General features: G+C 44.6%; 1 protein-coding gene across 1 annotated transcript; it reads left to right on the top strand.

Annotated features, from left to right (window-relative positions):
* Positions 1–897: 897 nt before the first annotated feature.
* Positions 898–17,761, top strand: LOC136369353 (myosin heavy chain, skeletal muscle, adult). Its single transcript, XM_066332135.1, has 38 exons — positions 898–1,176; positions 1,264–1,407; positions 1,502–1,658; positions 3,202–3,229; positions 3,328–3,442; positions 3,522–3,614; positions 3,713–3,776; positions 3,874–3,972; positions 4,071–4,174; positions 4,265–4,403; positions 5,065–5,183; positions 5,283–5,432; positions 6,011–6,181; positions 6,957–7,266; positions 7,424–7,497; positions 8,401–8,488; positions 8,583–8,700; positions 9,013–9,136; positions 9,815–9,951; positions 10,054–10,309; positions 11,288–11,530; positions 11,637–11,813; positions 11,899–12,044; positions 12,132–12,222; positions 12,311–12,700; positions 12,845–12,971; positions 13,141–13,259; positions 13,722–13,918; positions 14,279–14,462; positions 14,549–14,714; positions 14,887–15,011; positions 15,160–15,468; positions 15,563–15,766; positions 16,036–16,161; positions 16,256–16,426; positions 16,514–16,618; positions 16,760–16,855; positions 17,469–17,761. The coding sequence occupies exons 1-38, from the start codon at positions 970–972 to the stop codon at positions 17,622–17,624; spliced, it is 5,829 nt and encodes a 1,942-aa protein (XP_066188232.1). The 5' UTR covers positions 898–969; the 3' UTR covers positions 17,625–17,761.
* Positions 17,762–18,313: the final 552 nt, after the last annotated feature.

The raw sequence follows: 18,313 nt of genomic DNA, 5'->3' as shown, positions 1-18,313 counted from the left end.
AACATTTCTAAATATATCAGGTCAAATGACAATTATGCCATTAGTTAAGTTTGCCAGACAATATTTTGCCAAAGATGGTTTGCCAAAATATATTTTGACAGACGGACAAGGAAACATCCAAAGCATCTGCATACCAGAGTCTATAAAAGTCTCTTTGGAGTGCTGTGCCCAGTCTTGACAGAAAATTTCCAGGTAAGTGTTTGGCTCCTGTGTACTGCTGGGCAAAACATATACCTTTTTATTCCATTTAACTTCCTATAAGACTTGGATATCCACTTCTGTCATGGACTGACTCTATGAGCTTAACTTGATTGTAGATTTGAAGGCAGCATGTTTTCCTTCAACTTATATATTAGATCTGGATTTCTGTGAAACACAAAATGAGCTGTTATGTTTTCAAGAAGCAGTGACTTCTGCCACCAAAATCAATACCAAAATTTAATAACTTTTAAGGAACAAGATGAAACCCAAGAGTTTAAGATTTGTTGAAGGGAGGACAGGCAATAGTAACATTTATATGTCATAATGCAAAATGAATTATCCATAGCAAGTAATTTTTAGAAAGCCATTATTTGCTATCAGAAAAAAAAATTTAGAGACTTTCAGTAGCATTATTAAAAAAAAATAAAAAAATCAGAGACTCTATTGGGAACAGCCAAATTTCCTAGAGTTCACAAAGTTGAAATTATAGTGCTAAACTTCACAACATACAGTACACTTAACTGCTGTTCTCTTGGTCTCTTAGCTGGATGTCTAAGGATTAATTTCAGAGAGCTATATAAGTATTTTCAGCCAAGACTGGGAAGTTTAAATCCAACTTTTGACTTGTTCATACTTACTTTGATATTCAAAAAGATCAAAGGGCAAGACATCTCCTTTCTTTCACATAGAGATGTTCATTCACTGACACAACATATCTTGTAGCCTACAGAGGACCCTGCTGACTGTGGCTCCTGAAGAAGTGCAACAATGGCAACTCCAGACGCTGACATGGCCGCCTTTGGCGAGGCGGCCCCTTACCTTCGAAAGTCAGAGAAGGAGAGAATTGAGGCCCAGAACAAGCCTTTTGATGCCAAGACATCTGTCTTCGTGGTACATGCTAAGGAGTCCTATGTGAAAGGGAAAATCGAGAGTAAGGATGCAGGGAAGGTCACTGTCAAGACTGAAGGTGGAGAGGTGAATACATGCAAAATTCACAAATAAAATTTAATTCTCACTCTGGGTTCTTAGCTGACATACATTCATCTCTCTATTCTGTGGCAGACCCTGACGGTGAAGGAAGATCAAATCTTCTCCATGAACCCTCCCAAGTATGACAAAATCGAGGACATGGCCATGATGACCCACCTGCACGAACCCGCTGTGCTGTACAACCTCAAAGAGCGTTACGCAGCCTGGATGATCTACGTAAGTGGCAGCAGCAGCAGCTTCCTTTGGGCAGCCTGAGGAGCTGCTGGGCCAGGCTCAGGGGAAGCCAACGTGCTGTGTCCCTTCCTCACAGACCTACTCGGGTCTCTTCTGCGTCACTGTCAACCCCTACAAGTGGCTGCCGGTGTACAACCCCGAGGTGGTGTTGGCCTACCGAGGCAAGAAGCGCCAGGAGGCCCCTCCACACATCTTCTCCATCTCTGACAACGCCTATCAGTTCATGCTGACTGGTGAGTTTCATGATTTTCTTAAACATCACTTAGCTGTAAAGAAAAAGTCTTTTCACTGCACATTAGTTCAGTTTAATGGTGCTGTAAAGGTGGATGTTCTTTTATCACTGTAAATCGGTTTTTTACTGAACATCATAATTTAGGTGAAGTTTATAGAAATCAATGTTAAAATTTCATGTCCAGTGTATTTAAAAGGATATGATCTAACACTGAATATACTGACAGATTTTCCATTAAAGAAGCTTGGATATACTTTAAAGTTCTGCTTTTTCTTAGATGAAAGGATTGTTCTTTGAATGATTTGCTATGCAGAACTAAAAAACACTAGGGTGAACTTCTGTAAATAACACTGTGTGTAAAAGTAAAGAACACTGAATATTGGAGCCAATGTTTCCTATGGTAGGTTTACAAAAACTCTGGAAGCAGTCTCAGTCAGAAATTGCAATGAAACCTGCTTGTAAAACTGATAATTTCCTTCCTCCATCTCTGAAAAAATTCTTCTTTTTCATTCATTAATATAAAAGAAAGAAATACCGAAGAAGGGTAATGACAACTCTTCTAGCATTTTCTAAATATTGAGAACTTTAGGAAAGACGAGTTTGGTCAGAATTATAGATAACAGTATAATAACATGTATGCTAATTCGTTAAAAGAAATCTTCCCTCTTTTGTCCCCAATTCTGTATTTAATTCTGTAGCATTCAGAGTATTGAGAAGGTTAATTGGAAGTGAATACAATGAAAAAAACAATATTAAATTGCTGTTTGAGTAGTGTGTCTTATCAGGGTTGTATTTGTGTAAGTTTGCATATATTTACCCTTGCGGACACCTTCGTAAGACATGCAGAAACTCTTGAGTGTAACCCCAGACTCCTCCACTTAGAGTTAGATCCCAAATGGTTTAGTATATTCAGACTTCCTAGAGATTTTTCACTTTTTATAATGCAAACATTTTGTCAATGGAGTCCCAATGGAAGCATAGGTTAAAAAATCAACCAGACAAAATTATGGAAAGCAAACTCAGCTCAAGATATGGCGAAGAAAAATATCAAATCTACTTTTGGAAGTAGCAAAATTTGAATATTCTAGAGCATGGCAGACTACTCTGGTAAAGGTTACTACATATTTATGATGCTACTCTGATTTTCTTTAGGCAATAATCAGTTCACCAGCAACATAACTATTTGGGCGGCTTATTGACTGAACAGGAGGGGTTGTTCCTATGTAATAAAGTTTATGAGAAGCACATGCTCCAGTTCAATTCAGCTTACTTATGGACCATTTAATCAGTAAAACTACAAAACCGACCCTTAGTTGGAATAATTTTCATAAAATGAACAGTGGGACAGGAAGGGACTATCCAGAAAAAGAAGTGCATGTGTGCTACATCAGACACCATCAGAGGGTTGAGATACCAGCTTCCCACCTGCAGCTGGGAACATCAAAATATTCAAAATGGGTGAAGGCGTATGGGTTTATGAAAGAAATAAGCTGCCTATCGCCAGTTCATTAATAGCAATCTTCTCTTTTCTGCCTTGTTCACAGATCGGGAGAACCAGTCCATCCTGATCACGTACGTACACCCCCTGCGCGGGTCCCTGCGGGGCTGCCCGGGGCCAGGGGACCTCCTGCCTGACCACACACCCTCTGCTTCTCCCTTGGCTTTGGCAGCGGAGAATCCGGGGCCGGGAAGACTGTCAACACAAAGCGTGTCATCCAGTACTTTGCAACAATTGCAGCCAGTGGAGACAAGAAGAAGGAGGAGCAGACCTCAGGCAAAATGCAGGTGAGGTCTCAGAGCTAGGAACCTGCAACTATTCAATTTCTTGATGAGCTCGATCATGACAAGAAGACTTCTGTTTTAGGGGACACTTGAGGATCAAATCATCAGTGCCAACCCACTGCTGGAGGCCTTTGGAAATGCCAAGACCGTGAGGAATGACAACTCCTCACGCTTTGTGAGTTGTTACTTGGGACAACTGTCAACACCAGTTTGAATATTCTTGCTGTCCAGATTGGTTAAATAAGTCTCAATTGACTTTTCTGCTGCTTTCAGGGTAAATTCATCAGAATCCACTTTGGTGCCACAGGCAAACTGGCTTCTGCTGACATTGAAACTTGTAAGAGATTCTCCTGGAATGCTCCCTTCTCTTCCCAAATTCCCATCTCCATGTACATTCCCACAAATGCCTGACTCTTTCCTGCTGTCCTTGCTAGATCTGCTGGAGAAGTCCAGAGTCACTTTCCAGCTGAAGGCGGAAAGGAGCTACCACATCTTTTATCAGATCATGTCCAACAAGAAGCCAGAGCTCATTGGTAGGAAAGAGCATTTTGGCTTTTGGGGGTCGATCACTGAGGTAGTTCTCTCTGTCACCTGATTGGCAGAATTAAGCCTTGCCTCTTCCTGCTTTCAGACATGCTCCTCATTACCACCAACCCTTACGATTTCCACTATGTGAGTCAAGGGGAGGTCACTGTCCCCAGCATTGATGACCAGGAGGAGTTGATGGCTACAGATGTAAGTAACACAGCCACAAGGTACCTACTGAGCATGTCTCATCTCTGACCTGCTAAGGACATATTGTTGAAATCTTTATTTTGACTGCAGAGTGCCATTGACATCCTGGGCTTCAGTGCTGATGAGAAAACAGCCATCTATAAGCTGACAGGGGCTGTCATGCACTATGGGAACCTGAAGTTCAAGCAGAAACAACGAGAGGAGCAGGCAGAACCTGATGGCACTGAAGGTATCACCAAATTCAGGGACTGATTAGTGCCAAGCCCTTCTCTGCCTCCAAAGGTGATATATTAGCCTCCAGAGGCACACTGCAGTTGCCTGAGTCTCCACATCAAACAATGAGAATTCCTTTTTTGCCCTCAGTCCCTCTAACTGCAGATGTTCTTTACTAGTAATAGGAGGTCCTGTTATTCCATTATTCTATCTAAATCTGGCTCCACAAACACAAGCTGCCTGAAAGCAGGAGCTTCAATTTAAACACAGGATCTCTCTCTCTTTCTTGAAAAACTCAAAGCACTAAGACACTCTGATGGGCAATTGGTGAAATAACCTAATGGTTTTGGTGAAATAATTCCTGCAAACTGTGCTACCCAGAAATCCCCTTCCCACAGAAACAGAACGTGCCTTGTCTTATGTTTTGCTGGAGGCTCTAGTTCTTCTGAGAAATTCCAGGTTCAAGTTCTTCCTATCCAATACATGTTTCTTCTTGCTTTCAAAGAAGACCATCAGTAGTGTCCAGAATTTATATCCCTTCACAGGCATACAGTATGAGATGAGATAAATGTTCCTCCATTCCTAGAACATGAACAGCCGACTTGTTGACATCATCTGAATTCTAGAGACTGAATCTAAATAAATTCTTTTCTCACTCTGTCTTTCCCCACCTCTAGTGGCTGACAAGGCTGCCTACCTCATGGGCCTAAACTCAGCTGAATTTCTCAAGGCCTTGTGTTACCCCCGAGTCAAGGTTGGGAATGAATATGTGACCAAAGGTCAAAACGTGACACAGGTAACATCTGACAGTTGAAAATGCCAAAATTGAAGGAGTACGTGGGCATTTTTTCTTTGCCCTTCAGAGATAACTCCAGACCTGTCTCCTCTGCTCTAGGTGAACAACTCAGTGGGTGCCCTGGCAAAGGCAGTGTTTGAGAAAATGTTCCTGTGGATGGTTATTCGAATCAACCAACAGCTGGACACAAAGCAGCCCAGGCAGTACTTCATTGGTGTCCTGGACATTGCTGGCTTTGAGATCTTTGATGTAAGCAGCAAGGATTTGTCAGCACAGTCAAGGGATGGGCAAGGAGGGCTCATGAGGAGTCAGAAACACATAGAGGACAAAGGCTCACACAGCTATGGACCAAAGGGGTGGATGCTCTTGTAAAGGTAGTGTTCTGGGCAAGTTTAGTGTGTTTCCTGTGCTGACAATGCAGTGATGATGCAAGGACTGCTGTGTCAGAACACAAAATTCAGTTAACCACAGATTACTGATCAGAGGCCAGGGAAACTCTTGGGTGGGACACTGAGGAGGTTTCTACTGTCCACGAGCTCAGAGAACTGGCACCACTGAGCAACTGAGTTTACCAAAGACTTGCAGTTGAGTAGCACAGTGAAAAAGCATTGTAATTTTTGACTTGATTTGGGAAGTCAAAATTAAAATGTCCTTCAAGGAAAGTGAGTCTTGGGGTAGAAGGCCTGGTAAGGAAAGACAAAGACGTGCTGGTACAGCAGGGTTGGGACTGGTGTTTCAACTTCAAGCAGTCTTGGGAGAATGGCAGCAAAGGCCTGTGGGCTTTGGCACACCTTGAGAACCTGTGCACCTTTCCTTGCTTTGGGCAGTTCAACAGCTTTGAGCAGCTGTGCATCAACTTCACCAATGAGAAACTGCAACAGTTCTTCAACCACCACATGTTCGTGCTGGAGCAGGAGGAATACAAGAAGGAGGGCATTGAATGGGAGTTCATTGACTTTGGCATGGACCTGGCTGCCTGCATTGAGCTCATTGAGAAGGTACCTTTCCCATGCAAGGATATGATGGCTCTTGGAATTCTGTGGCGTTTCTGAGGCACAGTCAGTTCAGAGAGAACTCACAGCCAGACATGTAGCATTAGTTCAGGAAAGTATTTTGCACTGAAATTTGGTTTAGCCTGGGAAACAGAAATGGGGAAACACACATGTGTGTCATCAGTCTGCATCATCTGGTCTTCAAGCGTGAAAAATTACCTTGGACTTCTGCCAACAGACTTCTAAAACCAAACCCAATTCAGTCTCCTTTTCTTCCTTCTCCAAAGGCTCAAATTCAAGGCCCACAGATAAATTTGAGAAGTAAATATCATATCACCGGATCTCCCCAAAGTACAGAGCCCCTTGTAGCTGTTTTCCCCATTTGTTTTCACTCTACCATTGCTCCCACACCCAATACTCATGTGAACTGGACAGACATTCCGGCCAGTTCCATGAAGAGAGGCTGCAGGGAGGCAAGGGACAGCAGATATAAACTCACTGACTGACAACAACTACAGGGAAACCTAGACTTTCATACAGGCTGAGATGCTGCCAACAGCACAACCAACCTTTGACATTCATAGCACAGGCGTCTTGTCATTGCCATAGACCCACAGAATGGTTTGGGTTGGAAGGAACCATAAACAACATTTTGTTCCAATCCCCTGCCACTGTGGGGGGAACTTCTTCCACTAGACCAGGCAGGTGAATGTCCCCTCCAAAGTGAAATTGAACATTTCCAATATAACCTTTCCTTGTCACTTCTTGTGATTTCTCCCAGCCCATGGGCATCTTCTCCATCCTGGAAGAGGAGTGCATGTTCCCCAAGGCAACTGACACTTCTTTCAAGAACAAGCTCTATGACCAGCACTTGGGCAAGTCCAACAACTTCCAGAAGCCCAAGCCTGCCAAAGGCAAGGCTGAGGCCCACTTCTCCCTGGTGCACTATGCTGGCACAGTGGACTACAACATCTCTGGCTGGCTGGAGAAGAACAAGGACCCTCTGAATGAAACTGTCATTGGGCTGTACCAGAAATCATCTGTGAAGACCCTGGCTCTACTCTTTGCCAACTATGGTGGAGCAGATGCCGGTCAGTTTTGTAGAAATTTTATTTTCAATGTGGAACAAAGTTTTCTGGCAATCAAAGCTGCAAACACTAAAAATATAAAGTGGCTTTGTGTTTTGTAGTAACCCATATATATTGTCCATATTATTTTTATTTTTTTTTTCTTTTCTTTGATTTTCAGACTCTGGTGGTGGTGGCAAGAAGGGAGGCAAGAAGAAGGGTTCTTCCTTCCAGACTGTCTCAGCTCTTTTCAGGGTAATTATAGCATTCATTTTCTCTTTGAATTTGGAAAGCATTTTTATTCTGAATCTGAAATGTCTTTCAATTTTGGACATAACTCTTGTCATCCTTTAAAATCCTTTTTTTTCCACCATTGGAACTTGCAGTATATTCTTTTTGTAATACCATGCCCATTTTTGAGTATTCCACAAAAGCATCCAAAGAGTTGAGTGCACCTACTTATGTGGGATTGAGTAAACCTATGAGGTAACTTCCTTAAAATCCTCTCCATAGCATTCAGATATATTTCCTAGACTTGTTTTACATCTTTAGGCAGATTTTCAGTACTGATTCATAGTAAAATTTTAAAATAATAGATCAAACATAAAAGCAAAAGAAATTACCCCAAGATGATAGAATTTTAAGACAATGACTTGATTTCAATGTGGAAAAAGTTTGAAGGCTAAATTATATCAAATTGATGACTTGCGAGGTCTGTTTTCATTTATGTCTTCAAAATTTGAGACTGAATTACTATTGAAATGGTCATTTTATATGGACTATAAAACTATCCCCTCCCCTTAGAAACAACTTACTTAGCTGACATATCAGATGCTAGTCATGCTTGACCAAGAGTACAGAATTTATTTAAGATCTCCAACAGTATACCACAAGAATTATAAGCTCAAAGGAAACCTGTGAGATGATAGCCCTGTATATGGATGAGAAGGTCAAAGAAAAATAATCTTTACCATTATTTCATAAAAGAACTTCAAAATCAAAATTTGTGAGCCTTCAGCTTCCAATTTTCCTTTTGAGGGTTCTTCAAGTTTTTTCGAGAAGATAGGTCTGCATCCTGAAACACCAATATGATATATCCACTGTTAAGATTCCAGTGCTTACACTTAACAATGTAAACTTCATTTCATGATCTCACAGGAGAATTTAAACAAGCTGATGGCTAACTTGAGAAGCACTCACCCCCATTTTGTACGGTGCATCATCCCAAATGAAACTAAAACACCTGGTAAGGCAAGCCAACAGGAGGAAAGCTTGAACCACAAAAGTTCTTCTCCTGAGTGTCAAACAGCAGAGGAGTCACTAATGGTGGTGTTTTCCAGGGGCCATGGAGCACGAGCTGGTGCTGCACCAGCTGCGCTGTAATGGCGTGCTGGAAGGGATCAGGATTTGCAGGAAGGGGTTCCCCAGCAGAGTCCTCTATGCTGACTTCAAACAGAGGTAAGAGCTCTGCATCTCTCTGCCAATTCAGACCAAACTGAAGAGCCCGATCATTATAATATACTTTGAACTTTTTATTTTGAATTTGTGCTGATCATTAATATAGACGTTTCACCATCGGTTTATGATGATGTGGCAGTTCTGATTTTGGGATTGTTTTGTACTTAAAAATACTATTAAAAAAAATTCCCATATCCTGTCATGAGAGGATGAACCATCTCCAGGCAAAAGATTGGTTTAGTGCTACAGTCTGAAAAGTTCTGGTGGTGGTTAAATAACTGTGATTTCTTCATGTTTTGTTTCCTTTTGCAGATACAGAGTACTTAATGCCAGTGCTATCCCAGAGGGACAGTTCATGGACAACAAGAAAGCTTCAGAGAAGCTCCTTGGGTCCATTGATGTAGACCATACCCAGTACAAATTTGGTCACACCAAGGTAAAAAGAAGACCTGTGTTAAAAGTTTGTCAAAAGCAGTAAGAGTGGGGTCTGTCAGGGGATCAGGCACAGCACAATAACATAACAGAGCTGCCAGACTAGAGCCTGCTATCAGCAAGTGCCCAGACTCACAGTACTCAATCAAGGCAAATGAGGATGACCCAGCAATTTTCAGACCCAACCAAGAGTCCACACCATCAGTCAAGTTTGTTACCATATGGATGATCTAAGCTGAAGCCATAAAACCTTGGTTTTCAAGATTTGTCAGGGTCAGATATAGGTAGGCTAAAATGGCAAGGCCCTAGCCTTTAATTCATGGACTTAAAAACAGCAGTGAGTTTGGTCTAATATTGGTCTAATATCAAGCCAGGAATTAAGTTAATACATCATGGTAATTAAGTTAATAGTTAATAGCTCACCAGTGTCCATGACCAGGCACAGGAGTGGCTGAGGCTGTGGCTGAACTGGAAATCAGTACTCATGACACATAGCTCAGACAAGGACTGAATGCTTAGGGCTGAGATTATGGGAAGTCATGAGACTTTGGACAGAGGACTTGGGAGAGGGCCCAAGGTGATACTGATCATGGCCATTAAAGTCTTTCAGCAATGTGAATGACTCTGTGGTTCTGTTCTGTTGTACATCACAATGACATGGTGCAACATTTCCTTTCTCAAGGTGTTCTTCAAAGCTGGGTTGCTGGGGCTCCTGGAAGAGATGCGAGATGACAAGTTGGCAGAAATCATTACTCGCACACAAGCCAGGTGCAGGGGCTTCCTGATGAGAGTGGAATATAAGAAAATGGTGGAGAGGAGGTAGATTTTTCTCATATTTAGTCGATTTTCATGGAACTTTACTGATGAAGTTCAAATTAGTCACATCAAAGTCATGTAATAACTGCAAGAATTTCATTTCAGGGAATCCATCTTCTGCATCCAGTACAATGTTCGTTCATTCATGAATGTCAAACACTGGCCATGGATGAAGCTGTTCTTCAAGATCAAGCCCTTGCTGAAGAGTGCAGAGTCTGAGAAGGAGATGGCCAACATGAAGGAAGAGTTTGAGAAAACCAAGGAAGAGCTTGCGAAGTCTGAGGCAAAGCGGAAGGAACTGGAGGAAAAAATGGTGGCCCTAGTGCAGGAGAAAAATGACCTGCAGCTCCAAGTGCAGGCTGTGAGTATCACTGTTCATTTTTCCCTGGAAAAAGAATGATATACTGTCAGAATGCTTCTTGTCCTGCACTGAGACTCACAGGAATTAATGGGTGGAAGAAAACAGTCTAAATCACTCCAAGGCACTCTAATATTGAGTAAATAGGCACTGGTAGGGGCATAGTGAGACTCTTGAGAGACTCGCATGGCACTGACTACATTGCTGTTGTCTGAGGAAGAGCCATGTAACCCTAGACAATGTGTATTGAACAGCGAAGAACTTGGAGCTGGAAGGGAAATATCTCAGCTTTCAAAGCAGTGCTTTTGTCTAGCACAGTAAAGGCAAACCTGAGAAAGACCTATTTTTCCTACTTATAGCTATACAAGAAAGCTTTGATTATTTTCAGAAACCTAGATACTTCCCATTCAAATTCAAATAGCACAAGGGAGTTTCTTAACACCCAATGAAACGATCAGCTAGTTACCACAGAAGATCCCAGACGTGGCCTGGAAAGAAGCCACAGAGGTAGCTGATAGGCCAGAGTTCTATTTGCCATGAAAATAAGTAGAAAAGTGATAGATTTCTTTCTCAAAAAAAGGGTTCTCAGATATTGAAAAGCTTTTAATAACAAATATTTTAAGGGTTAGTTGAGACAACTAAAAAGAAAAAGCGAGTAGATATAATTGCCATTAGAAAAAAAGCTATTCCAAGCCCTTGCTCAGGCTGAAATTAGAAATTGAATTAGAATGTTCTATTCTGCATTAGTGCTTCTGCTATGAGGCATTCTCATAGATAACTGAGCTAGGAGAGGAATTTAGGAGACATGAAAACTTTGGAATACATATTGATTCCCAATGACAAGGTTTTCGTGTACAAGATCCATCTGTTGCTGGAGGTGAAGGTCAGGTTTAGCTGCTACTTTTATACCCACCTATTCTGTGATTAAAAAAGGCAGAGCAGAGAAATTTCATAATGCACAAAACTCTCTCTCCCCACCAGGAAGCAGATAGCTTGGCTGATGCTGAGGAAAGATGTGACCAGCTCATCAAAAACAAAATACAGCTGGAAGCCAAAATTAAGGAGCTGACTGAAAGGGCTGAGGATGAGGAGGAAATCAATGCTGAACTGACCGCCAAGAAGAGGAAACTGGAGGATGAATGTTCAGAGCTGAAGAAAGATATTGATGACCTTGAGCTAACACTGGCCAAGGTGGAGAAGGAAAAACATGCCACTGAAAACAAGGTAGGAGGTAGAACCTGCCACTTGCACTCCAGAAAATTGGCTGTGTGCTATCACAGAACTTCTAGATTTACTTCACTTATTTACATTTGCTCCTTTCTTCGTGAAGGTGAAAAACCTGACTGAGGAGATGGCAGCTCTGGACGAGACCATTGCCAAGCTGACAAAAGAGAAGAAAGCCCTCCAAGAGGCACATCAGCAGACCCTGGATGACCTGCAGGTAGAGGAGGACAAAGTCAATACTCTGACCAAAGCCAAGACCAAGCTGGAACAGCAAGTGGATGATGTAAGCACACAGACATAGAGCAGGAACAGGACAGGTATGGAGCCTGACCTGGCTGGCAGAGCCCTGAGGGTCTTGTTGTGTTTAGCTGGAAGGGTCCCTGGAGCAAGAGAAGAAACTGCGCATGGACCTGGAGAGAGCTAAGAGGAAACTGGAAGGAGACCTGAAGCTGGCCCAGGACAGCATCATGGATTTGGAGAATGATAAGCAGCAGCTGGATGAGAAATTGAAGAAGTAAGTGTGACTCTGGGCTACCTGAGTGCTGGGCTGCAGCACTTGTCCTTTTTTTTTGAGCGCTAACACGGTTCACTTGGTCCAAAGGAAAGATTTTGAAATCAGCCAGATCCAGAGCAAGATCGAAGATGAACAAGCCCTGGGCATGCAACTTCAGAAGAAAATCAAGGAGCTGCAGGCAAGTCTCTGTTCCTGCCCCTCCCATGCTCAGGCTCAGCTCAGGCAGGAGGAGGGCATGGGTGTGAAGGGTCCCTGGTGTTGTGCAGGCCCGCATTGAGGAGCTGGAGGAGGAAATTGAGGCCGAGCGAACCTCTCGCGCTAAAGCAGAGAAGCATCGGGCTGACCTGTCCAGGGAGCTGGAGGAGATCAGCGAGCGCCTGGAAGAGGCAGGAGGGGCCACAGCAGCTCAGGTTGAGATGAACAAGAAGCGTGAGGCAGAATTCCAGAAGATGCGGCGTGACCTGGAAGAGGCCACGCTGCAGCACGAAGCCACGGCTGCCGCCCTGCGCAAGAAGCACGCGGACAGCACAGCTGAGCTGGGGGAGCAGATCGACAACCTGCAACGCGTGAAGCAGAAGCTGGAGAAGGAGAAGAGCGAGCTGAAGATGGAGATTGATGACTTAGCCAGCAACATGGAGTCTGTCTCCAAAGCCAAGGTATGGAGTTGCAGGAGAAAATGCTCAGTGGAACAAAGTGTGGCACAAAAGCTGCCTCTTCCAGACACATTCCCAGAAACAAAATCCCCACTGTGACAATAAGGCAGTCCAACATCTCTTTCCCTTTCCATGTTTCCTCTCTAGGCCAACCTGGAGAAGATGTGCCGCACACTGGAAGATCAGCTGAGTGAGATTAAAACAAAGGAGGAGCAGAATCAGCGCATGATCAATGACCTCAATACGCAAAGAGCTCGTCTGCAGACAGAGTCAGGTGAGACATCCTCATCCCCAAAGTTCAAGGGCAGGACCTGCATGCCCTGAGCAAACCAGAGGGCACAAGATGACTGCTGGTGTAAACAGTCCGGGCCATTCCTGGTTTTACAGGCAGTAGATGTCAAAGGAGGAACAGTGTGCTTCCTCTTGTCCCTTTTCCTTTGCAGGTGAATACTCCCGCCAGGTGGAGGAGAAAGATGCTCTGATTTCTCAGCTGTCTAGAGGCAAGCAAGGATTTACCCAACAGATTGAGGAACTCAAGAGACATCTGGAGGAAGAAATCAAGGTCTGGAAGTACACTACTGTCCACAGCCTGCATCATTCCCCAAATCAGTCGAATCCCATCTGACACTAGACTGCTTAAATGTCTCTTCCCTAAACCCACATAGGAGTGGGCGGAACAGCACTAATGCACAACTACCCCTTCTTTAACTAGAAAGGAAGGAAGCAGGATGTTTTGGTGCTGAAGGAAGTCATCCACATGAGCTTCTTCCATGACATTTTGCTGATCCCCTCTAAGACATGATTCTGCCACACGTCACAACATATACACAAACAAAAGATTACTGTCCCCAGAGTGTCAGTCACTTATATGTCCTGATGCTCCAGAATGTGTCTATGAGGGCTTCACCAGCTCCAACCTCTACATTTGCCCAATTAAAGCTTCACTCCATTTGCACTGTTAAGTTCACAATCAAGAGGCATTTCAAGATAACTGCTCAGGTTGCCAAACCCAATGTCCCCACAGGCCAAGAACGCCCTGGCCCACGCCCTGCAGTCTGCCCGCCATGACTGTGACTTGCTCCGGGAACAATATGAGGAGGAGCAGGAGGCCAAGGGGGAGCTGCAGCGAGCCCTGTCCAAGGCCAATGGGGAAGTGGCCCAATGGAGAACCAAATACGAGACGGACGCGATTCAGCGCACTGAGGAGCTCGAGGAGGCCAAGTATGTGGGGAGACAGGATGACAAATGTTAGAATGAAACTGGTGAAGAAAAATTGGAATTTCTGAGAGTGGGTTAAGACAAGAATGAAATGCAGCCAAGGATATACTGTTTCTGTAAAAAAAAAGGGGAGAGATGGAGGGAGAGAATAAGTGTAGATTGGAAGGAAAACCAGACTTTAGAAGTGCAAAGACATGCTTAATCCTTCATAGGTGATAGGACCCAGCAAAGGAGAAATCCTTTTGTATCTGTCAAAAATGCTTGGCCCAAAATCTCCAAAAGTGACAAACCTGCCCGCTTGCGATGTTGTAGAATTGACACCTGTCCAAGCTCTAAAATGGCACTGTACTTTCCTTATCCTAGGAAGAAGCTGGCCCAGCGTCTCCAAGATGCAGAGGAACATGTTGAGGCTGTCAATGCCAAATGTGCCTCCCTGGAAAAGACAAAGCAGAGGCTGCAGAATGAAGTGGAGGACCTGATGATTGATGTGGAGAGATCCAATGCTGCCTGTGCTGCTCTGGATAAGAAGCAGAAGAACTTTGACAAGGTCTTTGGGCCTCCAGCACCAGCACTCCTGGCCAGAGCATGGCCCCGTGATGGCCACAGCCTGACTCACACCCCGTTTCTCTCCAGATCCTGGCAGAATGGAAGCAGAAGTATGAGGAAACACAAGCTGAGCTGGAGGCCTCGCAGAAGGAGTCGCGCTCTCTCAGCACGGAGCTGTTCAAGATGAAGAATGCCTATGAGGAGTCCCTGGACCACCTGGAAACAATGAAGCGGGAGAACAAGAACTTGCAGCGTAAGTCCCTGGCCCTCTGCTCCTCGCTGGCCTTGCTCAGAAGCTTATCTATCTGCCACACTTAGCAGCTCTGGGCCTGCAGGGATAAGAACATGCCTGGCCCCTTGATGCACCAGAGGCCTTCCCATTCTGCTCTGTGCCTGACCATGCTGCTTTTCACCCTTCCTTGCAGAGGAGATTTCTGACCTGACGGAGCAGATTGCAGAGGGAGGGAAGGCAATTCATGAGCTGGAGAAAGTCAAGAAGCAGATTGAGCAGGAGAAATCTGAACTGCAAGCCTCCCTGGAGGAAGCTGAGGTACATACAGAGTTAATAAATGGTGTCCACACCCAAAGTATGGGTCTAGTCCTTTGGAGAGACAGCAGGAGGGCAAGCCCATCACTCATGTGGAACTGCATAATAGAATACTTAGAAAGTAAGACACTCTTCTTGCTGAATTGTGCAGGCCTCCCTGGAACATGAGGAGGGGAAGATCCTGCGCCTGCAGCTTGAGCTCAACCAAGTGAAATCTGAGATTGACAGGAAGATAGCAGAGAAGGATGAGGAGATTGACCAGCTGAAGAGAAACCATCTCAGAATTGTGGACTCCATGCAGAGCACTCTGGATGCTGAGATCAGGAGCAGGAATGAAGCCCTGAGGCTGAAGAAGAAGATGGAGGGAGACCTGAATGAAATGGAAATCCAGCTGAGCCATGCCAACCGCCAGGCTGCAGAGGCACAGAAGAACCTGAGAAACACTCAGGCAGTGCTGAAGGTCTGTTCAGCAAAGCTACAGAAGAACAAATGAGATCCCTGACATTTTCTCCACAGAACTGACACCTGGTAATTTCTCTTGTGTCTCTTTCCAGGACACTCAGCTGCACCTGGATGATGCTCTCAGGACACAGGATGACCTGAAGGAGCAGGTGGCCATGGTGGAGCGCAGGGCAAACCTGCTGCAGGCTGAAGTTGAGGAGCTCCGGGCAGCCCTGGAGCAGACAGAGAGATCCAGAAAACTGGCTGAGCAGGAGCTTCTGGATGCCACTGAACGTGCACAGCTGCTCCATAGCCAGGTCAGGCACTGCTGGAAATTACTCTCATTCACAAATGATAACAAAGAATTTAATTCTTATGCATCTTTTACGTGATTATTGTGTAAATATTAGAAGAAATGTGCTTCAATATGTCCTGCCCAACCAGCCTTCCATTTCTGTTTTTTACTGCTCTGGTGCTTAAGAAGTGTCCTGCACTAAAGACTTTCCTAAACATTACCTGTGTTTTCCGGCCTTAATGTGGAGGCATTTGGTCTGACATTCAGAATCCTGTCTTTCCTGTTGCACAGAACACCAGCTTGATCAACACCAAGAAGAAGCTGGAAACAGACATTTCCCAGATCCAGAGTGAAATGGAGGATACCATCCAGGAAGCCCGCAATGCTGAGGAGAAGGCCAAGAAGGCCATCACAGATGTGAGTAGGACACTCCTGGCATTGCTGATGGGGAATGTACTCTTCCCAAAATATCTCTACCCTCAAAATGGCTTTGACCTTTTGCTCTGATCAGGCGGCCATGATGGCAGAAGAGCTGAAGAAGGAGCAGGACACCAGTGCCCACCTGGAGAGGATGAAGAAGAACTTGGACCAGACGGTGAAGGACCTGCAGCATCGGCTGGAAGAGGCCGAGCAGCTGGCACTGAAGGGAGGGAAGAAACAGCTCCAGAAACTGGAGGCCAGGGTGTGTAGGGCTGGGGTTGGGTGTGAGTGAGCGTGTCCTTGCAGAGACACTGTCAGGGAAGCTGCAGGGCTGGGCTTGTCCTTGCAGGTGCGGGAGCTGGAAGGGGAGGTTGATGCTGAGCAGAAGCGCAGCGCTGAAGCCGTGAAGGGTGTGCGCAAGTACGAGCGGAGGGTGAAGGAACTGACCTACCAGGTAAGGCAGGAGGAGACTGGCCTGACACCGTCTGCTCACAGCCAGGCACATTTTGCACACACCATCCTCAAGGGGAATTGTTCACCTTGAGTGATATAGAAGCAAGCATTAACTCTCTTTCCTGTTTACCAACCACTTTAGTCTGAGGAAGACAGGAAGAATGTCCTCAGGCTGCAGGATCTGGTGGACAAGCTGCAAATGAAAGTGAAATCCTACAAGAGACAAGCTGAGGAGGCTGTAAGTATTGCTTGGAGAAAGGGCAAAGGCCACATTTCCTTGGGGAAGGACACACATTGAATGAGGCTGAATATCAAGACAGGGGTGTTAAAGAAATTCCTGAGACACAATTGTCTTGACCACGCTGTTTTGCTGTCATGTCCTGAGGCCTTGGTGAGCTCTGGGCACCTTGTGGTCAGGAACACTCTTTAAGGGAAGTTGTGCAGCCTGTTCCACACAGGAGGCCAGAGTAAACAAACCCAGGGGCCACACCCACTGACTGACAAGTTCCTGAATCTCTGCCAATAATCAGCAGCAGAAGGCTTCAGGGTCTTCTTAACCCTGAAGTATGTCGCACTGACAATTGGCCAGGAAGTATTGGATGGGGCAGGAAGTAGTGGAAGGGTAAGTAGAGAAGTGATGAATCCAAGGGGTGAAATTGCTCCCCACTTGTGATCTAGTCCAGTTGAATCTTGTCCTATTAAGGTCCTGAAAAGGCAAGGATGAGGAGCTCTGTGTGAGGCTGATGTGTCAGCAGTGGTGGGAGGCTGATGGAGATTTGCAAGGCTGACTTGCAGCAGGAGTGGAATCCCTGCCCTGGGCTCCTCACCACTGACTGCCTTTCCCCACACAGGAGGAGCTGTCCAATGTCAACCTGTCCAAGTTCCGCAAGATCCAGCACGAGCTGGAGGAAGCCGAGGAGCGGGCTGACATTGCGGAGTCACAGGTCAACAAGCTCCGAGTGAAGAGCAGGGACATGCATGGCAAGAAGATAGAAGAGGAAGAGTGAGAGTGCCATGAGGCAGCAAAGTGACCTGAGGGCTGCACAAAATGTGAACCCTCTGTCACTGTCTTCCAGATTTCATATTTGGAACCATCTCAATACATAGAAAATAAAGAGTAGATTCATTTGCATTCATATAATGAGCAGTAGTTTTCATTTGTTTTTCTTTTTTGCAGATGAGGTCTGTATCACCATTAGTCTTTGAACACAGTTTTGTTTTATGAAAACTATGTGTAGTTTTGTGGTGATACAGCTTTTAATCATCTAATTTCTAACTGATTATTCCTTCAGGAACACTTTAGTCAATGATTAAAGAAAGCTTTTTAATCTCTTAAATAATCCTGTAAAACAGAGAGTGAAAGAGAAAAGTTGATTTTGCTGTTGTCTGTCTTGTTCAAGCTGCTGTTAGAGTAAGTCAGTGGTATTGAACAGGAAGAACACATTTTCAATTAAATTATGGTATTTCAGGAACTAAGGACAAGGAATGATTCATTAGAAACGTACATTAGAAGACTTCCATGACACTCAGCAAATAGTACCATTAAATAATAAGCCAAGTTTGATACTACTGTTAAGTCACAAAACTGTACAGATAGGGAGACAATTTGCAGTGTCATTTGTGAAGAGATGGACTCTGGGCTGATAATCCCCTGTCAGGGGGAGTTCTCCCCTGTGTTCTGCGATACTGTGTGAAA

This window comes from Sylvia atricapilla, chromosome 18 (genome assembly GCF_009819655.1).
Source record: "Sylvia atricapilla isolate bSylAtr1 chromosome 18, bSylAtr1.pri, whole genome shotgun sequence".
In the NCBI taxonomy this organism is placed as follows: Eukaryota; Metazoa; Chordata; class Aves; order Passeriformes; family Sylviidae; genus Sylvia; species Sylvia atricapilla.
The sequence above is the reverse complement of the archived record's forward strand: the minus strand, read 5'-3'. Positions and strand labels throughout refer to the sequence as shown.